Raw genomic sequence first — 26,053 nt, 5'->3', positions numbered from 1 at the left:
TGGAAACAGTGAGCCAACTATTTCTGATGACTCCCTTAACCTGTCAGTTGCTGTTTTCCTCCCACACTGCTGTTGAACACTGGTTAATGCTCTTCTAAAATTGTTCAACTCTGTGTCCAAAAGGAATCCAACTATAGTTGATTGATTGTCAGGCTTCCTTTGGAGAAGGAAAGAAACATTTGCATAAAACCACAATGGGTTTTGACAGGTGGTTAAACCCATGTTTTTGTACTGGCTGATGACTTTTGCTAGACATGGCTGGGAAACAAAGCTGGGGTAATTCACCAGTCTCCCAATCCTTGTTTTAACATGCCGTCTACACTGTAAAAAAAAGAAAGCACTATTTGCCATCATTCCTATGCACATTTAGATTCCACCATTGACAGCATATTTTAGATAGGCATAATATCTGCCAGCTCAAGGTTGGGTGGGTAGCCCTCGCTCTTTTGTGGAGAAGGGTCCTCACCATGTTTCTCATTCAGATAGACAGGCTCTCATCAATCATTTGCCAGATAGATATTAAAAACAGTTATCTTCATCAGCACCTTAAAAATACCACTTTTAAAAGTGTACTTATGAAACTAGTACTGTATAGCAGATTCCCCTTTTATGCCCTTAAAAGTACAGCTATGAAAAATTTGAGAAGGCTATTTTTTTTTCTTTAAAGCACTTTAGTAGAAAATTACAACATAAAAGAAAGGAGAACTGCTACAAATGCAGTATTGAAATGTAACTTTAAAAGGCATGGAGGAGAAATTGCTTGAAAATATATAAAGCTGAATCACGACTGTATCTTTCGCCATTCCTGCCTTACCCAATACAGACATCTGGTTTGTATTGCTCCATTTTGACTTGCTTTTTCTTTCGGCCTGATCTTGCAAAGGAGAGCTTTGCTTTCCGTCTGGAAATCCACTCTTTTCTGGTCTACCCAATACTATTTGCTTCTACAGCAACTCTCAAGTTTAACAGACTTTAATTTTGTTTTTTGATTCATTCTCTACTAGCAATAGCAATAGCACTTAGACTTATATACTGCTTCATAGTGCTTTACAGCCCTCTCTAAGCGGTTTACAGAGTCAGCCTATTGCTCCCAACAATCTGGGTCCTCATTTTACCCACTTCGGAAGGAGAGAAGGCTGAGTCATCTTGAGCCTGGTGAGATTCAATTTGCCAAATTGCAGGCAGCTGGCAGTCAGTAGAAGTAGCCTGCAGTACTGCACTCTAACCACTGCACCACCGTGGCTATTGCTGCTTCTTTGACACAGATGTAAATATAAGAAAGTCATGCAATGCTTGGGAGCCATTGACTCAATGGTTGCAATCAAGCCTGTTTCAACTTGCTGTGCTTTTCTAAGATAAGAAAGATCAAAATTTTATGTTTGATATTGCCCAAAAAGGATTGTGTTGAAAGCTGCACACTACAGAAAGAGTGGTCTGCTGTGGGAGAGATTGGGACACTTCCTTCTCTGTAACAGTGCTCCTGCCCAAACAGAAACATCTTTCTATCCTCAACGGGGAGAGAATAGTTGATGAGAAACTCTGGGCCAAAAGAATTTAAGTTCTATGCTACAGGCAGTGACATAGGTGAGTGCTGGACTAACTGGGGCAGGTATTGGTGGTCCAAAGATATCTAGCTCAATAGGAGCAATCCCCCCTTAATATGGATAGCTTCCTGGTCTTTCATTGTTTGAAGCACCAACTATTCAGTGCGGAATTATTTTAGTTTCATCCCATTAAAAACAAGTAAAGATGTCCTTCAATTCAGGCAGAAGAGATGGAGCATAGAACCCAGAAAGCAGAGCTACTATGAAATGAAAAGGATTGTGGAGCTAGCCTTGACAACGGTATGCAGGAGCTGCAGGGAGAGGGGTTGAAAGAAAGTAAATGACAGCTCAGTCCTGGAAGTAGGGAGAGCAGGAGACAAAGACTCAAAGTAAGCCCACTTTGATTCTGATTGGTAAAAGAGGAGACAGACAGAAAGGCTGCTAGCAGCCTTTTGTGAATATATCCTACAACATAGAAATTGCATCTATTGAAGTTTACTAATTTTAATTGTTTTCTAGTATTTTTTTAATATTTTATTATATTGTAGGCTGCCCAAATTCTCTTTATCAGTGAGATGGATAGCATAGAAATTAAACAAACATTTTTGTAGTCCTAATGATATCTATGTCTCGAGCAGGCCTACCTTAAAGAGCTGATATTAATCTTAATTTGAAGATTCTTAATTCAAGACTAAGTTTATGTATATCCTTATAGAGGGCATGCTCTCTGCAGACTAATGTGAATGGATAGAACCTTGTTTATGAAATGGATAGAATAGGTTTTAATGGAAGGATGGAAACTACGAATGCATTTCTTGCAACTTGCTTTTTTAGATCCTTAGGAATGATGGTAAGGTTGGAGTTCCAGCTAACTGATCAGCTGCAAACTTACAAATGATGTGACATAACTAAGATGGACCTTTGTTTTCCTAACTCCTACTTACTCTGTTAACACTCATAGGTGCTGTGCTACAGAAGCTATAACCAGTAGTGGAAAACATGCTGGAGACAGCACCCTTGTTACAGAAATTTCTTGGGATTCAGCCAAGAACATTCGGGGTGAGTGACAACCTATCTTCTGTCAGTCTCTTTTAGGAAGAGACCAGAAAGAATTATGAGATCAATTCAATTTGGAAGTACACAGGTACTACCTTGGGGTGTTTTCAGGCGCAGAAAAACAGCACTACCATTCAAAAGGTGTTGTGCCATGTTTCCCTCTGTTTCTCCTTCATGGATTTTCTGTGGTCAGAAAAAAGTTGGAAAGTGGTGTTGGGAGACTTGGATGGGCTCTCAGTGGAAGATGCTGTGTGCAAACTGCCTGTGGATGAGGCAGGATGGATGCACGACAACATTCTTCTCTGGAAGTAGCTGAGGCAGCTCTGCTCTGATACCCTCAAGGGTGGAGTATTCAGAGGTGGAGGAAAACAGTTGCATAGCCTTAGAATTTTTCTATCATTTTCTAACTTGGCTTTAAGTCTAGACCTTGAGGCTGATCCTTGTCTCATATTAAGAACAGAGTTTTAAGGTACTTTAGTAGGAATTCCTGCTTCATAAGGCCACGCTCTATGCCCAATGCTCAACAATAAAAATAAAACAATAAAAACCTTAGCAATTGTCTCTCCTTGAGGCCGAGGTCCCTGTTTTTTGCCTTAGTCATCTTACTTGCTTACTGCTTTCCCCTTTATTGACCCTAAGAAAGAAAATGTTACAATCTGCTCCTTTCCCTATTTTTCCCTTTCTGTTTTAACTTTTTATTTTAACTTTTTATTTTTGAGATTTAACAAACATTTTAAAATAATCTTTCTGTGCTTTCACCTTGTCTTTAAAGTTTTGAAAGTGGGAACTGAAAGTAAAACTAAACAATATCCTTATCCTCATTATAAAATGGCTTCCTAGAATTCCTGCTTTCCCCAACTATAAAATCCATAGGGTTACAAAATGGCTCATTCCAGTCAATATAAGTCTCTCCTCCTCCCACCCCCACTTCCTAATTCTGAAACCCTGACAACTATGTACTCGTTTTAAAGAAAAGAGCATCTAATTCAACTCATGCTATGTTCCATTTCTTGTATTTGAATTCTGTACATATATGGTACGTATATACTATATATATACGTATACTGTAAATCAGGGGTAGGTTCTACTTACCTTTACTACTGGTTCGCATCGCACCCGCGCTTCTGCACATGCACAGATCATCTACGATGACGTCCGGGTCAGTGAGCGGAGCCTCCTGCCGGTTTTACTACCAGTTCTTGCGAATCGGTCCGAACCGGGGGCAACCCACCACTGCTGTACATATACAGTATATCCTTCCAATACTTACCTAGAGCATGATTTCTACTGTGGCATTACAGGATACTTTGCATTTAACTCCATGGACTCTTTTTTTCAGGCTGTGCTGGTGATACTTGGCCTGCTGCAGGTGGCTTTTGGTGTCCTCTTTCTAACTGTCCGCTGTTCTTATACAGATGACCTTGGCATTCACTTCTTCTCAGGTTCCCTGGTAAGTGAATTAATGGAGATATGCTGAAAATTCAGAAACAGAAGAAAGCTCTGATTCCGCACCTTTGGTAAGATTGTACAAAGGAGAAAATCAGCGGGAGAAATGGCAAGCTATAGCTGCTGAAATTATGTTTTTCTTTCTTTGATTAAAGCTGCAACTGTCTTATCTTCTTTTTCTTACTGTCTGAAGAGACTCACTTTCTATGTGAGTCTCTGCTAAATGCTTCATCTTCATAATTCTTTACAAAGGTTTAAATAAATCTTTCTAACACAGATTTATATTGACAAATAAGTAAGCTTCAATGACTGCGCCCTGCTCATTGGGGCGTAAACCCCATAACATTTAGTGGGATTTATGGTTTGAATAGTTATGTGTTGGCCTGAATTATATAAAGTCCTTTCCTTTGTCAGGATTTTGTTGGACAGCAACTCCCATCATTCACCATTAGCTATGCTAGCCAGGACTGTTGGAAGTTGGAACCAGTGGTGGGTTTCAAAATTTTTTACTACCAGTTCTGTGGGTGTGGCTTGGTGGGCGTGGCATGGCTTAGTAGGTGTGGCTTGGTGGGCGTGGCAGGGGAAGGATACTGTAAAATCTCCATTCCCACCCCACTCCAGGGGAAGGATACTGTATAATCTCCATTCCCTCCCCACTCCAGGGGAACGTTACTGCAAAATCCTCATTTCCTCCTGATCAGCTGGGACTTGGGAGGCAAAGAATAGATTGGGGCGGGGCCAGTCAGAATTTTTACTACCGGTTCTCTGAACTACTCAAAATTTCCACTACCGGTTCTCCAGAACTGGTCAGAACCTGCTGAAACCCACCTCTGGTTGGAACTGAACCACACAGCCCAATGTTGTTGTGTCCTCAATGCTGTGAAATTCCATAGCCATAGCCAAGAACAATAACATTTGCTTTGAGGTGTTAAGCTGTTTCTTGCTTCTACATATTATCACCTATTTATAGGCTTGTTTAACAAATGTACAGTATCTGCTGCCCATTCCCAAAGCTTTGGGTGTCTTACAAATCTGCAATGATAGTCTCCTAATTAAAATAATGAACACACTAAATTAGTATTCATTATTCCTTCTTTTTCCTTTGGATAGTTTTTTCTGGCTGGTGTTATTTCTGTTATAGCTGATCGAATTCCCTCTGTTGGTTTGGTGAGTCCTGCCTTTCTTTTCTCTTTAGATTTCTCATCTATTTATAAGCCTAATTTAGCCTGGGATTCTATAAAAGTGAATAAATTTCCCCTCTCTCCTAGATAAAAGCCTGTTTGATCTTCTGCATTATATCAGCTACCACTGCGGTTGTAATCAACTTTCTGTACCTGAGAGATATACTTTATTTTCTTCCTTCCTCTTGTCCCTTTACTGACAAGGTCCAATATGGTTGCAGAGTGCATGCTCGGCTGGTGGTAAGTCATTTATGAATTCAGCTCTCTCTCAACCAATCAAGTCCTCACGTTCTGCCTGGTCTTACCTCCGTAGAGTCCTAGGTCATTCTGAACAGACTAGCTGAGGCTACTTCCACACCACAGTGCTTCCATCATTTTTCACTCCCGTTACAACAGGGGTAGGCAACTATGGTGCCTTTACAACCTGTCAACTCCTAATTCATGAGCCAGCATGGCGGTTCAGGACTTCTGGGAGTTGAAATCCACAGGTTGTAAAGTTGCCACAGCCATCCCCCACCCCTGCTTTACAACAAGGGTTAAGCTGTCCTGCAATCATCTTTATTTCTTCTTGACCTTGAAAGGTGAACAGGAGAGAAAAGAGCAAGGAGACAGAGTGAGTTAAATTGCCACCAGGAGGGGAATGGACTGTTTCAACTGTTCTGTTTAGTTAAAAAGAGGTTTCAGGGGAGAAAAATGGCTCACTGTGGTTTTGTATAGCCAGCGGCAAAATCAGCAAATCAATCTCTACAACCGTCAGCATTTCACTGATTTTGCGCTATTGTTGTTGGCCTGTTTTAAAAGAGAGATTATTTTCTTCCCTCTGGGGGAGCGTGCTTATGCCTTGGACATGCCTTGTGCAGCTGTTCTGTTCCGCCAATGGTACAGATACTGTAGTTAACAGTAGACTGTACTATCCCAGGAACAGAGGGTGGGAAGATGTTTGCATAATCAGCCACATCTTAATTGGAAATAGGCATCATGCTTGTTTTTTTCTTAAAAGGAGCATACAAAAAAATAAAATAAAATGAATTTATTTATTTATTTATTTATTTATTTATTTATTTATTTATTTATTTGATTTTTATACCGCCCTTCTCCAGCGGGACTCAGGGCAGTGAACAGCCAAGATAAAAACATAGCATACAAAAATTAAAACAGTTTAAAAAATATTAAATAATTTTGGCCACAATTTAAAACAACCCAATTAAAATTAATTTCAAATTAAAACCAAAGGATGAGATCAAGCCAGCCCGGCTAGATGAAATAAGTGAGTTTTAAGGGCCCGACGAAAAGTCCGGAGGTCCGGTATCGTGCGTATCTCTGGAGGTAGGTCGGGTGCCGCCACAGAGAAGGCTCTCCCCCTGGGGGTCGCCAGCCAACATTGTCTGGCCGACAGCACCCTGAGGAGGCCCTCTCTGTGTGAGCGTACTGGCTGGTGGGAGGCAGTTGGCGGCAGAAGGCGGTCTCGTAAATATCCAGGCCCTAAGCCATGGAGCACTTTAAAGTGGTCACCAACACCTTGAAGCGCATCCGGAAGACCACCGGGAGCCAGTGAGCTCGCGCAGGAGAGGTGTCACATGGGAGCGCTCCGTCACTCCCATAATCCCCCACGTGGCCACATTCTGGACCAGTTGGAGCCTCCGGGTGCACCCCAAGGGGAGCCCCATGTAGAGAGCATTGCAGTAGTCCAGGCGGGAAGTGACGAGTGCTTGAGTGACCGTGCGTAGGGAGTCCCGATCTAGAAAGGGACACAACTGGCGTATCAGGCGAACCTGATAAAAAGCCCCCCTGGCCACGGCCATCATATACTCTTCTAAAGACAGCCATGCGTCCAGGAGGAAGCCCAAATTGCGAGCCCTCTCCATGGGGGCCAATGACTTGCCCCCAATAACCAGCGATGGCACCAGCTGGCTATATCGGGACACCGGAAGCCACAGCCACTCGGTCTTGGAAGGGTTGAGTCGGAGCCTGTTTCTCCCCATCCAGGCCCGCATGGCCTCCAGGCACCGGGACATCACTTCAAGGGCATCGTTGGGGTGGCCTGGGGTGGAGATGTACAGAATAACTACATTTATTTAGGCAGCTACTTTTTTTTGTTACTATAAATCTTTTGAAACAGAAAAGCAACCCTCAACAAGCTATGTTGGGATGGGCTGCCTCTTGTCAAAATCAGCCCAGATATTCAGACTGAGTCTCAGTCCAATCATCTACAGCAGTGTTTCTCAAACTTCACAACATTACAATGTGTGGATATCAACTCCCAGAATTCCACAGCTAGCATCCTTTTGCATCCCCCATTTATTTTTATTTTTTTAGGCAGACTCCAGAGCCAAACATCTAGCCATGATTATTGTAATCCCTAAAATAGCCTTAATTGAGCTCTAAAAGCAAGAAAAGGCCTCCCAAAAGCCAGAAAACAAATCTTTGCCATTTGCATCACCACCACTCCTCCCACTGCAGCTCTTAGTCTGCTCACACATGTTAAATGTGGCCACCAAAACATCACTACCTCCCTAATCTGCACAGTAATTTTGGAAGAACTTCGCTGTAAGGCCAAGATATGATTATGGAAAGAGTTGCACTGAGATTATGGAAATGAAATTGTCATTTCAATTCTCCTTCTCCATCACCAAGTAAACAGGAGGGAATGTGGAGATGGCAGGCAGAGTAAATGTTCCCACAAATATTGTTGCCATCTTCAAGATGCAATATTATGTGCTTTCAGGCTGTTTGGTCATCCACAGTTAAAAAGAAAAGAACTGAAAAGTCATCTCCTCTGAATTTATTAACCAAACAGAGGTCTTTCAAAGAATTTAGCTAATCTGAGGTTGAGACACCTAAGGATTCTTCCCTCTCTTCCTTTTCTTAAATAGAATTTTAGTGGATTTGAACTTTCTTCATTTTTCCTTCTCTGGCTTCCTCTCTAGTTTTATTGTACTGGACTGCGTGGACTGGCATTCGCAGCTGGCACCGTAGGCATCTGCCTAACCATCGTTTTGGCAGTTTTTGGCTGCAAAACTGTCTGCTATAACACCTCGGAAGATACTGTGGTAATTCCATAAGAGTTCCAAACAGGAAAAGATAAAGAGTGTGATTCTGTAATTTAAAAAAAAATAAATATAATTCCTGGTATCTCATAAATTTCAATAGTGAAGCTAAGGAGTAGATCAGCTTACCCCTACACAAGTTATGCTATAGCCTGCTTTCTCAGAGACATTTTCCTTTATTGGTACAGTATACTTTTGATGCTGCTTGTAAAAAGGTATGAATGAAGACAGATCAATAAAAGATCAGTCTGGAAGCATCCAGCTGAATGTAAATAGTTTATCTGGAAAAATTGGGGGTGGGGGGGGGAATCCCAATTTGTCTACTGCTTTGTATTGGCATACTGACATCTTGTGGCTAAGTAAAGAACTGCTAATAAATGTTTATACTGAAACTAAAAATATACGAAGGCTGGCTAGAAAGGAAAGTCTTCCTGTTGCCAAAATTGTGCAGAGAGCTGGCCACATCTGAATATTTTAAGTCTGCAACAGAGTGCATTTTGGGTTCCACCATGTCTTTCACATTAACATCTAGCTTCTGTGTTAAATCTACTGAAGCATCCTTTTCTCTGGCAGGATTGATACAATGAGATAATTTTTTATGTATTAGATTTTTATCCTGCCTTTATTACTTTATAAGGAACCCAAGACAGAGAACATACCTAATACTCCTTCCTCCTCATACTTTTCCCACAACAGCAATCCTGTGAGGTACAGTAGGCCCTCAGTCTCCCAGCTGGAATTCATCCCTAAGGATGGACTAGAATTCATAGTCTCCTGGTTTCTAGGTCAATACCTTAACCACTGCACCAAATTTGTGGTTGGAATTTAGACAATTGCTGCATATTGCAGTTGGGCTATCAGTGTGTTAAAGATTTTTCTGTTTTGTTTTTTAAAAGAAATATTTTAATTGTTACATTTACTGTAGCTTTAAATTGAAACTTTAGATGAAGCCATTTAGTGTTATAGTTATAGTTAAAAGCATGGAAAATGGAGTAGAGTTACATGTATGGATGAAAGGGTACCTTAATATTTGATTTAGGGATGTGTGGAATTAAAGCACCCTTATAAAGAAAAATACAGTTAGGGAAATAGTGTCATGTTTGTTTGATTGTTTGTTTATTTATTTATATCTCATCCATCTCCCCCACAAGGTGTTGACTTGAGGAAGCTCATGAAAATAAGAGGTTAGTCATGAGATTCATGACTAATATATGCCCCATTGGTTTTCTGGGGTCTGTTTTTAACCTTAATGACCCCCCCAAAATAAAATACTTTTCAGGCAGCTTAAATTATAACTAAATAGAGAGGCAAGGAATAATACATCAATAATGACTGCGTCAATTAGATGTGATTAGATTCCATGAATTTATTGAGATTTGAACACACTTTTCCATTCTGTTTTTTTTCCCCTCGTAGCCTGTCATTGCTCTTCAATCCCAAAATGGCAAAAGAAATCCAGAGTAAAAATTGCCTGCCAATATCCGAAGAGACACCAAAGAAGTTTGCTTGTTCATCCTGTATTTGCTGTTGTTTTTGTCATTTCATTCCTTTATTCCTATCTACATTAAAATGAATAAAGCCTGCTCAGACATAACATCCGAGAAAAGCTTGTGGTGTATTGGCTTAGACCTAAGACAAAGATATCCAATTTCAGGGTCATTTTTGATGCTCACCAGGAATGGCAGACAGGAGCAGTTTCTTCGGGAGCTCTGGAAACTCTCTCTTCCTTGCCAGTAAATAATTAGGACAGTCTTCCTCAATTGGTAACTTCCAGATACATTGAAAGTAAACCCTAAATTAGGATTTTCCCTGAAGGATGGCTTTGAATATGGTCATTAAGATGAGTGATCAATCTGATTCCTGCTAAAGCTATAAAATAAACCTTGCTTTGGAGGAATTCTCTCCTTTTGCCATTGAACAGAATGGCAGTCTGCACCTCATTTCTTATATATAAAAGACACCATAAAGCATGGATGATAAATCCCTGGGATGGATTCAGCAAAATAGGAGATAGCAGAGCTTTATCCACCAGTAGGATTTTTGGAGGCAGTGAAGTAAAATCTATGGCCTCAATGGGGAAGGAGCTTTGCCAATGGCCTCCTCACCCACTCATCGCTTCCCTTCGGGAACATTATGAATGGACATTTCTTCTCCATGTCTGTAAGCACTTGGGAAACTGGATTGAATCCTTTTAAAGCTTTCTTTGTATAAGGAAAAACAATTACGTGCATTAAGTAGGTACAGGCAGATTTCAGGTTTATGGGATCTACTTTATTTTTTATTTCAATACCATGATGATATAAAACTATAGTTTAATAGATGGGAATAATTACGGTAAGTATTACTTCTAAATGAGCAGCACCTGGGGTGAGCATCTTGCCCTGTTGTTTCTATGACATCAAAGACATACAAATGGGATGGGGTTTCAATCAGAATAGAGCACATTGGAAGGCACATTGGAGGTGTTCTAGTCCAACCTCCTGCTCGAACAGGAGAACCTACACCATTTCAGACAGGTGGCTGTACAGTCTCTTCTTAAAAACCTCCAGTGATTAAGCACCTACAACTTCTGAAGCCAAGCTGTTCCACTGATTAATTATCCTCATTGTTAGGAAGTTCCTTCTTAATTCCAGGTTGCTTCTCTCCTTGATTAGTTTCCATCCATTGTTTCTTCTCCTGCCCTCTGGTGCTTTGGAAAATAAGTTGACACCCACCTTCTTTGTCACAGCCCCTCAAATACTGGAATACTGCTATCATGTCACCTTTCTTTTCTCTAGACTAGCCAAACCCAATTCCTGCAACCTTTCTTCATATTCCATAATTTGCACGGCTACGCCATAATGTATCTGTCTTCTTACAGATTTTGACAAACGTGCATGTATGTATGATGCATCTCTTCTAAATCAGGTTCTAGAATGAGCTACATATACAAGTGCAAACATATATCTGAATTACTGAGCTTGAGAATTTATTTGATCGTTTTTGGCACAGGAGCATTTTACCCTCACCGTGTAAATGACCAGGGGTTAAAAGCGGAATTGTAGCAACTAGCAACAGATCCTAAATTACTTTCTGTTCATTCCTTCTTTAGGAGGAATGCTCAAAACCAGAACCCGCCCTTTGGAAGCCATTCTAAATCTAGGGCAGAGTTTCTTAAACTGGGAGTGATGTAGCAATTTGCAATTGCTTGTTTGAGAGTTAAGGATACAGTTTGGGACTGCCACAGCTCCCAGCGACCGGTAAGATCCCACAGAGTTGGTCTCCTCCGGGTCCCATCAGCTAAACAATGTCGGCTGATGGGCCCGCAGGGAAGGGCCTTCTCTGTGGCTGCCCCAGCTCTCTGGAACCAGTTACCTCCTGAGATCTGGACTACCCTCACCCTCTTGGCCTTCCGGAAAGCAGTGAATACCTGGCTTTTCCGGCAGGCCTGGGCCATTGATCTCACTGTTGCAATCTTGCGAGATCCGGCCATGAATGGTGTGCATGGGCTTTTAATGTTTTTAAAATGTTTTTAAAATATTTTTTAATAATTCTCCTATGTTCTTTGTTGTATTATTTTTTGCTGTAAACCGCCCAGAGTCCCTTGGGAGTTGGGCAGCATAGAAATTCGATAAATTAAATTAAATTAAATTAAATTAAATTAAATTAAATTAAATTAAATTAAATTAAATTAAATTAAATTAAATTAAATTAAATTAAATTAAATAATTAAGACTTCTATAAACAACAGAGTCTGGAGGGAGTTTTTTATGTGTGTGTGTGTGTGATTAATGAGATTATTCAAGACCAAGAAAAGGAGTAATTGGATCAAACAGTTTAAGAACCACTGATGGAGGGAAATGCTAAAAGACAGAACTCTCTGTGCCACATTTCTTGTCTTGCATCTGCAAAATATTGTCTGCTGTCAGCTACATTGACAAAAGAGGGGAAGGAATATCATCTTGTACTTTGTATCAAACAGCAAACTATCTTGGGTCACCTCTGGTTGGAGCTGAAGGCATGTGCCAGATCATAGTAGATATTGAACGAAACATGTGACAGTTCCCAGTTCTAAATTCATCCTGCAAGCAACAGCTGTTCTCCAAAAAAACCGTAATGTGGGAATCTGGTTTCTCAAACTGAGAAGCACTAGAAAGCATCAACTACTTATGCAGACGCACTTTCCTTTAAGTACTGGGCATTGGATTTCATAACTCTACACTTTTGTAAGAAAACAAAATACTAATTATTAATTTAATTTTAATTAATTTGTTAGGTGAATCTGGCTTCCTCCATGAACTTTGCTTGTTGGAAGCCAGCTGGGAGAGTTGGAAATGGTGATCACATGACCCTGCTCAGGATTATGACAACAAGGCAACATTTTGGAGAGAATAGCAAAACAAAAGATTTGGTTACTGCTCTCCAAGCTCTGTTGCAATTGTGATGTCCGATGATGATCTGAAGCAAAGTTCATGCTGTTTTGAAAGCACACATTTTGGTAACTGAATCCAGTGCTGCCTCTCTTGCCCCTTTTTTTTGGTGGAGCTCCTGGCATGATTGGGGAGCTGTCCAACATCCTTAGTTTACTCTCTTCTGTGTTTTCGGCAATGGCAAACAGCACAGTAAGATTGTATCCAGGCAGTCACTGACTTATGACCACAATTGAGCCCAATATTTCCATTGCTAAACAAAGCAGTTGTTCAGTGAGTTATTCCTCATTTAATGACATTTTTGCCACCGTTGTTAAGTGAATCATGCAGTCATTAAGTGTATCTATCTTCCCCTATTCACTTTGCTTGTCAGAATCCATCTGGGACAAATGATGATCATATGACTCTGGGACATTGCAACTGTCATAAATACATGCCAGTTGCCAAAAGCCCAAATTTTGACCACATGACCATGGGGATGTTGCAACAGATGTATGTATGAAAATCGGTCATAAGTCACTTTTTTCAGTGCTGTTGTAACTTCAAATGATCTCTAAGTGAATGGTTGTAAGTAGAGGACTATCCATATTGACGCCAAGAATAAACTAAGTTCAGCATCATACGTACAGAGGTAAAAAAATGGAATTACATAGTTCCACAAAAATGGAATTACATAGTTCCACAAAAATGGAACTACTGGCCATTCCAGTAGTACTGTAAATCACTGGTAAAAACCCATCTATTTCAAGAAGTGGCCTTGTGCATTGACTTTGTAGATACAGCTATAATTGGAAAACAACATTTGATTGCTCTTAATTTTGTTTTTGTTTTTTTTTACTAGCTCTCTCCTATCAGCAGCTTGTAAATTAAAATTCTGTTGAAGAAAACTTTACCTATATATTCATCCAACCTCAAATAAGTATCCAAACCAGGGGTGAAATGCTCCAGGTTCGGACCAGATCGCCCGATTCAGTAGCAATGGCGGCGGGTGGTTCAGAGAACCAGTAGCAAAAATCCCTGCACCCACCCACCCCCATGCCCAGCTGAGCCACACGATCATCAGAGGCTTTTTTTTTTTTTTACTTTTAAAAGCATTTTTTCTACAACCTCTTCCGACGAAAAAATGCTTTTAAAAGTAAAAAAAAAAGCCTCTGATGATCGCGCGGCTCAGCTGGGATCATTAGAGGCTTTTCAAAGCATTTTTTTTTTTTTGCAACCTCTTGGCAGAAGAGGTGGTTTAAAAAATGCTTTGAAAAGTCTCTGACGATCCCAGCTGAGTTGCCTGATCGGCAGAGGCTTTTCAAAGCATTAGAAAAAATGCTTTGAAAAGTTAAAAAAAAAAAAGTTGGCCACGCCCACCCAGTCACATTACCCCCACCCCCACCAAGCCACGCCCACAGAACCAGTAGTAACAAATTTTACATTTCACCCCAGTCCAAACCAACATTAAAGAAAATAAACCCTTGTTTTTTCATTTTTTTTTTTTTTAATTTGATTTATATGCTGCCCTTCTCCGGACACTCAGGGCGACTTACAATGTGCTCAGCAATAGTCTTCATCTTTTTGTATATTTATACAAAGTCAGCTTATTTTGTTTTGTTGTTGTTGTTATATTTGTTTTGTTGTCTCTCTGTGTATTTCTTTTCCACTTTTTGCATTTCTTTCTATAAAATGTTTAAGAGAAATGTTAAAAAATAACCTTTAAAATAAAAGAAGTGGAAGGAAAATAATCAAGATAGTGTTTGAAATTCCATTCTCATATAAAAAAAGAAAAGGTTTCCGTGGTTCCGAAATAGTTCCTCTTCAGTTTATTTTAGGAGGCAGGCAGGGTGGCCTCCTTACTCAACTACGTGGCCTGCCAAACACAGGGATGTTGCTTAAGATGGTTTGAAAACTGCTGGAGGAGAATGTAGTTCTGTGTATTCTCAAGCTTAAAAATTATGTATTTTGTGCTCCATTCTGGCACTCTCCAATTAATACAAATACTAATGTGTCAGTTCTACATAAAAATATGATACCCGAAGCCTCTTTTTTTGGTGGTAACTTTCAGCCTTCATATTTCAGTAAAAAGATCCATGCCTATAGGTAATTTAAATGTCGGGAAAACATTGCAGAGCTAAGTACGCAAGATCTAAGTAAACAAACACTAAAGCTGTTTCGGGATGTATTTCTATCAACTCCTCCTTGAGACCCCCAGTGCTAAACTTTCCACATGTGCAACTGTTTCCATCAAGTTCTTTCCTCAATGTGACAATTATGAGGGGTTAATTTGTTCCATTTCCCCAAACTGTTTAGAATCATTGTGATCAGAGTGCTGGGAACGTTTCAAGCTACCTTTACAAGATACGTTGCTATGTGTGTGCTAATCTCCTTGTGGAATAAGGAAGGAGATGCTTCAAGTGGGCCAATGCTGGTGTTGAAAGTGTCTTCAACAACAGCCCATTTGGGGGGTGGGTGGGGATTGAGACATTTCCTGATATTGTTACAGTGCAATTTGCAAACCTCCAAGTGAGAAGAGAAACAGGGAGTAATCTGAAAAGAGACTTTCACTCCGTAAGACTACATCATCACGGCTGCTTCCAGAAAAATTGCATGCCAGTAGAACTGGATGGGAATTGATGAATAAATATTAGGAAGAATGTTGAAGGAGATATGAAGCTAGCACAGGAGAGAGTAAAAGAAGATAGATAAATCTTCCTGGTTTGGGTATAAGTGTTTAATCAGGATCGTTCATTCTGACTTCCAGGAAAAAAAGCATAGTTTTTCATTGTTCTATCTGTGATCTATTTGATTTTTTTTTCCTATCCAAATAATCAACTGGGTTTAGGGACGTGCAAGAATTTTTGTTTCTGTCAAGAAGCTGTGAAGCTGCCATGTCAGAAGCTGGAATCCTTCTGCAGAGATTCCTCCAGGGACATCCCACAGTATTTGGGGTAAGCACTAGGCATGGGGCTTTTAGAAGTTCAAGGACACACAAGTTCTTCCACATACAATTTATCAGTATTGTATGTCCTTGTCCAAATTTCCTGGGTGCAGCTAATGCAAAACAGTGTCCTTTGTGAATGGCCTTAGTAGACTAATTCCTTTACCTGTCAGTGAGCATGCCATTCCCTATCCACCTTCTGGTATAAGTTGTCATTCTTCTCCATGTTTTCTCTATACTTGGAAAATTTTAAAAAAAATGTTTATCTTTTACTTTGCAGGCACTCCTGTTGATGATTGGGCTCCTCCAATCAGCTTTTGGAATCATCTTATCTGTGTCCCCTTGTGCTTTTAGGGATGAGCTGGGCACGCATTTCAGTTCAGCTGCAGTGGTGAGTCACCAGCCTCTGCTTCTCCTGCTCTTTGCAGCCTCTGAATCAGCAACAATGCTGTACGTTTTCCATGACCTTACTTCTACAAATTTATCTTCCAAACCCCACAAAGCTGGCAAAACAGCCATTTTGGTATAGTAGTTAAGACTCTAAGGCTAAAACCCAAGAGGCTGAGAGTTCACAAAACCAGCTGGGTGGCCTTGGGCCAGTTAATCTGTCCCTCCCTCCCTCTCTGCCCTCGGAAGCAGGCAATAGCAAACTATATCTGAAAAAAAATTGCCAGGAAAACTGCAGGGACCTGTTCAAGCAGTCCCCAGGAGTCAAATACTGACTCAAAGGTGTGCACGCACATGCGCACGCGCACACACACACACACACACACACACACACACACAAGATGGCAAGACCAAGAAAGCAACAATGATTCAGATTTCAGTGAAGGATCTTTAATGCAACAACCTTGAAAACTATATGAGGAATTTCTCAACCTCAGTTATCATGAGTTAAAATAAGGTAGCATCTTTTTCTAAGGTTTTCCTCACCTTTCTCAGAAGCTAGACTGAAGTGTTGTTTCTAAGCTAAAGCTTTGACTGCCTCCCGTTTGGCTTTCCTACAATTTTTCATCTGTGCATCATGTAAAACGGGGGCCCCCCTTTCAGATATTGTTCACCCTGCGTGCACACCTTCCACGCATGCGCCCGGCCTTCTGCGCATGCGCTCTGCTTGCACACACTCCTTCCATGCATGCTTCTGGCCTTGAAAACGTGGCTAAATAGGATGGCATAGTGCCGGGGCAGGTGGGCGGGCCCACCTGCGATCTCCGCTACCGATTCGCCCGAACCAGTACAAACCAGCTGAATACCATCTCTGATTCCCAACCCCCTAGGTCCAGGAACAATGCATGAAGCTTCATTGGCCATGCGTGGGATTTAGGTTGTGCTCAAAACCATTCCCCACCACACCAAAACCACTGAAGTCGCTGCCGCCACCACCGGTCCACAGACCAAAAAGGTTATAGGATCCTTGATGTAAAACACATGCAACCATATTTCAATTTATGAGAGGAGAGACAGATAGCTGGTGTCTTGCAGTGAAACCAGGACGGTCCTCAATTCATTCTTCTCCACCATAACATTTGCACGCCAAAGCCCCCACTTTCAATCTTGCTGCCCTTAGGAAACAGATCAGGTAGCAAATGATGAGACAGACTCCCGAGACTTTGGCCAGCAAGTGGAAGGAACAATATCGAATTAACCTGACACTTGTGGTATGACTAAGATTCAATAACTTCTCTTGTTTCTACTCTTCCGAGGGGAAGGAATAGTTCACAGGACTGCATTTGGAGATGATAAATAAACACACAGGTATGCTTGTGACATTAATATCCAACATGGGAAGCATTTCCCAACCTTGGCAACATTGAGACTTGGTGAACTTTAACTCCCATGGCTAGCTGGGGAATTCTGGGAGTTGAAGTCCACCCATCTTAAAGTTGCCAAGGTTGGGAAATTCTATCCTAAGGTATCTACTCTGTTTTCCCCAAAATAAGACATCCCCTGATAATAAGCCCAATCGGGCTTTTGAGCGCATGGCAATAAGGCCAAGCACTTATTTCAGGGTTCAAAAAAATATAAGACAGGGTCTTATTTTCAGGGAATACGATAAGAAACATAATGTTAAGAATCCTTATTATATTACATAAATATAAATTATATATATTATTGTCAGGTGCAAGAAGTCATGGACCAAGGTAAGAGTTCAAAAGTATTACACATTTATTTCATGCTAGCTATACACAAGAATCTGATCTACTAATGGTCAAGGGCAATTGGCGGCAGATAAGATTCAGTGGACTTCAAGGGGGAGGGGCTGGACTTAGGTCTCTTACGGGGGCATATGGATTCCAAACTGATGATGCAATTGACCACACCCTTGGGCTCAGCCTGGTCGTCTCCTACAATTATTTTATATATGTAATATAGATGATGTGTACATTATAAATATAATCATTATACTAAAATAATATATTGAATTAAAACTGAGAAAAGGGATGGAGCAATATAGCATCTTAGTGACTAGATTTAATAATGTGTTAAAGATTGAGCTAGCTGTGTATCAATACTCTATAGATGTATCTTTTATTTTTTCAAACTCACTCATTTAATTACTGTTTTGCACATTCTTTTTTGATTAAATTAGCAACATTATATTTTGGGGTGTATTTCACTATATTTTTTAGTTGTTAAACTTAACCAATAAAAATATGTAAATGTGAGCCACAACTAGGACTTATAATTTACCTACCACTCTTCCTCCTCAAGGAGCATGGAGTAGTTTGCAAATAAATGTAATATAAATAAGTATCTAATCATAACAGTGAAATGCCAAGCTGTTCAGGAATGAAGAACAGCTGTCTGGGTTTATGTCCTCACACGCTGAACTGCCAAAAGCTTGAAGCTTTTCAACCTCTTACCTCTGTATGGGAGGGGACTCCAACTCCCAGAGTGCTGTTCTTACTTCCTAAGTCCTTGGATTTACTTTCCAAATTGTGCGTCACTGTTCTTCCTGCCAAGAACCTGAACATTCTGAGACCATGACAAGAACCAGGCCAGCTCAGCCTTCCTTCCAGGGTGACAACTGCAAAAATTTGCTTCCATGCCACATGTTCTGGTAAAAAAAACCTCAAGATGGCAATTTGTCTTTGATTCACTGTTGTAACCGCCATCTTGATTTTTTAAATCAGAATCTGCAGATATCCTGATTCATCAGTTCTCTGCTCAGACCACTGTCTGTACTTAAGGTTTCACTTATTTCTTCAAGGATTATTTTTAAAAACCCTGACATTCCCCAGGAATTGGGAGGAGTGGTAAAGAGGGAATTCTTACTCATGTGTCCTGCCATCCCACCCAAACTCCAGTATTCCACTGCATCTACATCTGCATTTTTTATTTTTTATTTTTTATTTTTGCTTTTCTTCTTTTTAAGTGCTAGAACTTATTGGGAAGTTGTCACCAGGATTGTCCAGCCATATAAATGTGTGGTAAGAAGATTGGTTGTTTTTTAAATTCTGTTCAGTCGTGTCTGATTCTCAAAGACCATCTCGATAGGTTTCCCCAGTTTTCTTGGTGACTTTTCAATGGTTGTTGTCCATTGCCTCCTTTCTAGAGCTGAGAGTGAATGACTGGCCCAAAGTCAACCAGCTGTCTTTGTACCCCAGGTGGGACTAGAACTCACAATTCTCAGTTTCTAGCCTGATGCTTTAACCATTATATTAAACTGGTTGTCATAGTAAGAAGATAGATGTTCTCATTTAGATATTTGAAGTGAAGTAGCAACTTGTCAGCTTTTCTGAAGTCAGTGTTCAATTTTGCATAGGGATCTTGAATCAATCACATTATTATTCTTTTCATTCTTTGTCTCCAGCTGATTCTGGCAGGCATCCTCACCCTTGCTGCAGACAAAGCCAAAAGCCTAAATTTGGTAAGTATGTGAGGAGTAAGTATGTGAGAAGGCAAGAGAGGCCATGTTGATCAAAGCTTATTGGTCTTGTTCACTGAAGGTTATAGGGTAATCAGCCACTGTTTTCCAGTAGTCCTCCAAGATACTTCATGTTATCTTCTCTCTGTTCTTATTGTGTCTCGGTAACTTCATTAAAGAAGAAAGGAAGAGATGAGCAGTACAATGTCTTTTGATTGGACTAGGAACCCATTACCTATAAGTAATAAAATAACCCTTTGCTCCTCCTTAGAGAGTGGGGATTTCCAGATACATTGACAGTTCTCATAATACTGAAATGGTTCCATCTCCGATGTGATTCATATTTTCTCCTCCTGTCACTTTGACAATTTCTTTGGAGGGAGATATTGCTGGCTGCTGTTCAGAAGCTCCTGAACAGGAGCTTCTGAGCTCCTGTGTAGTTCTGCAGACTGTCTACTGATCTATTTACACATTTTATCTCAATTCACTTTCTAATCTCAGTCAGCCAAATAGTATGACGTTTCTTCCTTGGCCTTATAATAGAAATTTAGGGCCTAGTTGATGTGCATTCCTCCAGTCCTTGAGTCAGCCAACAAATATGCCAGCGTAATTTGTGCTGCTCTGACAGCTAAGCTCTATTATGCTTCAATTACAAGGCCAGCAAGAGGAATTCTCAGAAATCTAATATGAAACATTTTAAGGACAATGGTGGATGGATTACTCTCTTTAAGGTGTGTTGGCAGAGGTGGGAAGGTCCAGGCAAAGCAAGTTGTCCAGCTGAATTTATTCCTGGCACAGAGAGTTTGCCAGGACTGCCTCAGGGAAAGGCTGCTGGTGCTTTACAGCAACAATTAGTCACTTAAGCATTTTTTCTTCATCACGGGTCTTTTCGTATCATTATATTTTTTTTTCCTATCATTGGACTCCAGCTACCAGTCCTGGATGATATCTTCGAATCTCGCTGTTTGAGAAAGTTACATAACATTCTCAGAGACTTTTCTCATCCTGCTTACAATCTTTTTGGACTGTTGCCTCCTGGCAGAAAATACAGAACAATTAAAACTCAGACCACATGTTTTCTGAATAGTTTTTATCCCAGAGCTATAATTGCACTCAGCAATGAACTAAAGGGCCACCATCAGTGAGCTGTTGGACAGTATTACTTGGTCTGTTGTGTGGATGTTTGGGTGGTTTAGGGGTGGGGAATTGTGGTGGGTGGGAGTCTGTTTGGAGATTGTTATGTGTGTTGGACCTGGTCTTTGGGTGTTAGGTGAATTTCGTTGTATGGGTATACTGTGTATACATGTACAATGGCAATAAAATTATTATTATTATTATTATTATTATTATTATTATTATTATTATTATTCTGAAAAAGTAGCAAAGCCATGTCCAAAAACAGCCCCATCGACAGATCAGTTGGGCAGAAGAGGGTGCAGGGTGAAGTGAGGGAGGAATCTCCACTGCTTTGGGAAGCTTCCCTCCAGAGGCCACTAGTTGTTTTCCTAAACATTGATTTTAAAAAGAAGTCTAGCAAAACTATTTCTGTATTCATAAGAAACCTATGTTTAGCACTTGGCAAAGGGTAGTAAAATCTTACTCAAGCAGAAGCCTCTGTTGCTTCTAGGATTCTGGTCTCTCCTGCAGTCCAAGGCAAAATACTACTGCAAGGCGGTGTCCCCAGAGTTAGGAAGGGGCTCGCTTGCAACAGCACCCACAGTTGGACTGTTCTCAGCTTCTGGATGCCCCATCACCAACCGGTCAGTGTGTAATTCATAAAATGAGACTTAAAATAACTGCTTTAAAAGTGGAATAGTTAAAGATGAACTCTGGGCTCAGCCCAAGTTCAGGCTAGGGATGAGAGAAAGGGGACATAACGAAGACATGAACTTAAATAAAAGTTAGAGAAGCATGTGGTACTGTACCGTAGTTAGTGAATACAGGTAGTCCTTGACTTACAACCACAATTGAGCCCCAAATTTTTGTTGCTAAGTGAGACTTCTGGTAAGTGAATTTTGCCACATTTTTTCGACCTTTCTTGCCACAGTTGTTAACTGAATTACTGCAGTTGTTCAGTTACTAACACGGTTGTTAATTGAATCTGTCTCCCCCATCGACTTCACTTGTCAGAAGGTTGCCAAAGGCAATCAAATGACAACAATCGTCATAAATATGAGTCAGTTGCCAAGTGTCTGAATTTTGATGACATGATCATTGGGATGCTGCAACAATCAAAAGTGTGAAAAATGGTCATAAGTCGTTTTTTTCAGTGCCGTTGTAAATTTGAACGGTCATTAAACGGACTGTTGTAAGTCAAGGTCTACCTGTACAAGCATTAGCATTTAATATTTTTTCTATAGAGCTTCCTGTGCTATTTTTATTTTTATTTACCTATTCGTATCCTTGCCTTTATTATGTTTCCAAATAACTCAAGGCGGCAAATCTATCTGACATACCTTCCTCCTCCTATTTTCTCCTCTGAAGTGAATTGGGCTGAGAGAGGCTGAGTGATTGGCCTAAGTCACCCAGCCTGCTAACAATCTCTGGCTTTCTAGCGTGGTGTCTTAATCACTAGATCACTTTACTCTCCCTCTAAAATTTAGCTTCTTGTTCATGGAGCTTCCAATGTCTTAGTGTTTTTTTAAAAAATTCCCTGCTTTGGTCTTCTCCCAAGCCCAAATATACAATCCCATTTCCTCAGCAGAGTAAATTATTCCAGGATTTGGAAAGCGTCTGAATATAGTACCATATGACTGAAAGATTTCTTGGGATCTCGGTGCCCTTATTTACATATCAATCTTTTCCCCATATGCCTCTTGAAGGGAATTTATTTGCAAAACACTATAAATATACCATAGTGTGTGGGAAATGGAAGTTGGGTGGTTTTTTAAAAATAATTTTGAATGAAGGATGAAGGACACTCAACCATTGAACAATAATGATATCGCAAGGGAGAACAGGATTGCTATATTGGCTGTCTTTTATGCTGCAAGCTCTTAACCCTGAAAAACCTGCAGAGATGCCTAATGGTATTTGCAAAATGGTAGAGATCTGAAGATGTCTTGGGGAAAAAAATGACTTGATTAAGCTGGAATATTTGTGAATGCTTGCAAAATAGAAAGACTAGCAACCTGGAAGCATCAGATAATTTTCATGCCATGTTGAGTGGTTCCTCAACCTGAGCAGCAGAATTGTCTCAATCATCTTCTGTGACTTAAACAGCAGTATTATCAGATGTATTCAGATCTCAAAGCATTGTCAGAGACCCCACACACCCACTTCACGGTCTGCTTCTGTTGCTCCCATCTGGGAGGAGGCTTCAAAATATTTCTAGCAGGATTACCAGATTCTGTAACAGTTTTGTTGCCTATGCCATCCGTCTGGTAAACTTGCAGGATTCTTTTTTCTTACCATGTACATGTATACATCTGAACTAGACTGTGGTTTCTCTGTGTCCTATAAAAAGATGGCTTCCAGGCCTGACAATATGTAGGTATATGCATTATTTATTTGTTTGTTTATTTATTTTGTCATGTTTATGTAGTGTATATTGGAAGTAGTGTCCCTTTGAGAGCTGTATGCAATGAAATTTCATTTTCATGTATGACAATTAGTGTACACAGTGACAATAAAGTTATTCTATTCTATTCTATTCTATTCTATTCTATTCTATTCTATTCTATTCTATTCTATTCTATTCTATTCTGATTTCCTATCAGGTTTCAGATCTGGGAAAAGGTGTCAACAGTACTTCACTTTTCCCCTAAAGGTGTCAGCATGAATACTTTTCTTTCAGGTGAAAGCTTGCCTTGTCCTCTACATTATCTGCAGCGTGGTAGTGGCTGTGGTCAACATTTTCTATTTGATTGATTTAGTGTACAACCCCCGTTTCCAATACATTCGATGCAATACTAGTGATAATTTTTGTCAACTACGGCATCAGATTGCGGTGAGTTCTCCTTGGGGCCAAGTTTCTGTTTTCTTTGTGAAGAATATCTGAACAACAAGGGCTAATACAACTGGCAGAAGTTGGATTGAGTACTGGGGAGATGGTTTTCGCTGGCAGAATATTGAATGTCCTCATTGAGTTAATTAATATTGAATTTATACAATATTGAACACACATGCACCAATTCTACAAGAAGAAAATCCATCTTGTGTGAAAAGGACATACTATGGATTTTATTTTATTTTTTTTGGTGTAGCGTTTCTGATTAGAACCAGACCAAGCTTAGTAGACTCTGGCTACTGTGAAGTCACTCTTCAGACCTTCTGTGGTATCCATTTTATGACTTTGTCACTAAGATTATTTTATACCACCTTATTCACGTCACAGACCATATTCCCAAAAACAGCTAAAGCCTGAACTAAAACAAAATGTGATTGAATTAAAGATAATAGGATAATTAATAGGATTATTGCTAGTGTGTTGTGGGGAGCCTGAGAGGTACAACCTAGAGGTTGCATGCATTGCAACACACTCTGTCCACTCCAGCCCTAAGTAGTCTTGAGATTTCCAAGAGAGATTGTTAACCCCGCTCATAGACTTATATTTCCCAATCTTATGAGGAGTTTTGTTTTGTGGAAAGATGGAATAAATGCTGAACTGCTTAATCATAATGTTAAGTGCCAGGGAGATCAGGAGATCCAGGCAGTTCAAATGGGTATAAAGTTTTATTGCAAGTTTAAGTTCTCTACAAAAATCTGAACTAGTAACAGTCGAAGATAGATAAGGAACTTAGATCTCTTGTGAGCCCATAGGGACTCAGAACTGATGACATGTTTGACCCCTCCCTCGGGCTCAGCCTAGTCATCTCCTACACATATATTGTGCATTTAACTTCATACGCAGAAGCTAAATGAGTTTCAACTGAATGCGGGGGGCACCCAGTGATCACTATTGCCTCATTACTCATGACGTAGTAATGATCACTGGGTCCCCCTGCCTCCCACCCCCTCCATTCATGGTTCCTGTGATTTTTGTTGCCTTTGTAAAACCTGTGTGACTGCTTCAAGAATTGGTTTCTATCCTCAGTTCTATCTCTTAGTCCCCCTGGTCCCTGCGGTTGAGCCAGAATGCCTTAAGAATGCCTTAAAATCAGTAAGACTTTAGTACTGCTTATTAAATCTGTTTCAGAAACATTTGGGGGAAAGCTGACTACTCTTGAGTCTCTCTAAGGGGAGGCCAACAAACAATGCAGCTTCTTGTCCTTGATTTCCTGTTCTGTTTTTCAGGCCTGTTGCACGGCCATGCGTGGCATTGTCCTAGTACTAACTTCCCTGGGATTCTTTGTTTGCATTTCCATGGCAGCCTTTGGATGCAAAGCAGTGTGTCGCCCAAACACAACCACAGATTAGGAGGTAATTTGTTTCCATCTGTTTTGATGAGGAGAGGAGGGTTACGGACAAGAGGATTAGTAAGGTCAAAGAATGGTGAAAGGGAGATGGGTGAGGGGTAGAGAGAAGACAAAAAGGACAGGTTAGGGATAGGTGACTAATAATCTGTTCTGTACCTCTAGCAGGCAATTATGACAACTTCACAATCTGTGGACCTGCATGGCTGGCTCAGGAATTCTGGGAGTTGAAGTCCACAGATTGTAAAGTTGCCATACTTCCCCAATTCTGCTCTAGCAAGTACCAACACAGGTCCACACAACTGAAATGATGAAAATCCAGTGGGAGAGCCAGTATTAACCAGCTGTGCTGCGAATCAACTCCACATATGAATTTCAAGATAAAGTAATAATGGAACAAAAATGAAGAAAACAAAAATATTTCTACATGTATGAGAGATAGGAATACCTGGTTGCTAGGATAATGGAAATAGCCAAGATGATGATTTGAGGACAATTTGAACATTATAGCCTCTGACGACAAGCTACCCAAAATTTAATAAATGCAACTATCCACCTCATGGGTTAGCTTCGACCACAAAATTTCTTGGCTATAAGATGCAACTCCCAACAGTATGATTTTCAGGTAAAAGCTATAGAATAAAGTGAGAATGGAAAGCATCTGCAAAGCAGCTGTGAATTAAAGCCTTCTACTGCCATCTTGCTCATTCTCCCAGGCAACCAAACCAAACCAAACCAAACCAAACCAAACCAAACCAAACCAAACCAAACCAAACCAAACCAAACCAAACCAAACCACAACAAAACACCCAGACATATTTAGTCCTGCTCTTTCTAGAGATGTTGCTAAACCATCAGAATGTGTCTTATGGCCTGCCAACCAACTGGAAGTTTGAGTTGGTGCTTTTAAGCTAGAAAAATGTTGCCTAGCCTTGCCTCAACTTCTCAAATAAACCCAACAAATCATCATGATTAAACCAATTATATCTTTGCATGATTTGAATGTTTGTTTCTTTCACAGACCATTGTTGTTTCAAAGCATTTTCCTAACTCTACTAAAGTCAACAACGAACCTGAACATGTTTTTTATCCAAACTTCAATGTCCAGAGCAGTGTTTCCCAAACTGTGAGGTGAGCCTCCCTTGGAGAGGTGCAGACAGAGTCTAGGGAAGATGTGAAGAACCATTTAGTTGAACATTGTTGTAATAAATCCATCTTTCCCAAA

At 40.3% G+C, this 26,053-nt stretch overlaps 2 protein-coding genes across 2 annotated transcripts; both read left to right on the top strand.

The window, feature by feature from the left end:
- Positions 1-1,516: 1,516 nt before the first annotated feature.
- Positions 1,517-9,868, top strand: LOC148116529 (membrane-spanning 4-domains subfamily A member 8-like). Its single transcript, XM_087891544.1, has 7 exons — positions 1,517-1,584; positions 2,506-2,603; positions 3,940-4,050; positions 5,157-5,213; positions 5,315-5,467; positions 8,155-8,277; positions 9,691-9,868. Exons 2-7 carry the CDS (start codon positions 2,544-2,546, stop codon positions 9,736-9,738), a joined length of 552 nt encoding a protein of 183 aa, XP_087747670.1. The 5' UTR covers positions 1,517-1,584; positions 2,506-2,543; the 3' UTR covers positions 9,739-9,868.
- Positions 9,869-15,193: 5,325 nt separating this feature from the next.
- On the top strand, positions 15,194-26,053 carry LOC117667227 (membrane-spanning 4-domains subfamily A member 4A-like). The gene is made up of 6 exons (XM_034420435.3): positions 15,194-15,616; positions 15,887-15,997; positions 19,421-19,477; positions 23,271-23,423; positions 24,710-24,835; positions 25,850-26,053. The coding sequence occupies exons 1-5, from the start codon at positions 15,557-15,559 to the stop codon at positions 24,830-24,832; spliced, it is 504 nt and encodes a 167-aa protein (XP_034276326.3). The 5' UTR covers positions 15,194-15,556; the 3' UTR covers positions 24,833-24,835; positions 25,850-26,053.

Source organism: Pantherophis guttatus, chromosome 1, assembly GCF_059756535.1.
Source record: "Pantherophis guttatus breed Tessera chromosome 1, ASM5975653v1, whole genome shotgun sequence".
NCBI lineage: Eukaryota > Metazoa > Chordata > Lepidosauria > Squamata > Colubridae > Pantherophis > Pantherophis guttatus.
This window is presented reverse-complemented; position numbering and strand designations above follow the sequence as displayed.

Coding starts and splice junctions, on each gene's coding strand:
- LOC117667227 (XM_034420435.3), top strand. CDS start 15,557: ATGTCAGAAGCTGGAATCCTTCTGCAGAGATTCCTCCAGGGACATCCC. Junction 19,478..23,270: donor AAGCCAAAAGCCTAAATTTG/GTAAGTATGTGA, acceptor CTTTTCTTTCAG/GTGAAAGCTTGCCTTGTCCT. Junction 23,424..24,709: donor AACTACGGCATCAGATTGCG/GTGAGTTCTCCT, acceptor TCTGTTTTTCAG/GCCTGTTGCACGGCCATGCG.
- LOC148116529 (XM_087891544.1), top strand. CDS start 2,544: ATGCTGGAGACAGCACCCTTGTTACAGAAATTTCTTGGGATTCAGCCA. Junction 5,214..5,314: donor GAATTCCCTCTGTTGGTTTG/GTGAGTCCTGCC, acceptor CCTCTCTCCTAG/ATAAAAGCCTGTTTGATCTT. Junction 5,468..8,154: donor GAGTGCATGCTCGGCTGGTG/GTAAGTCATTTA, acceptor CTTCCTCTCTAG/TTTTATTGTACTGGACTGCG.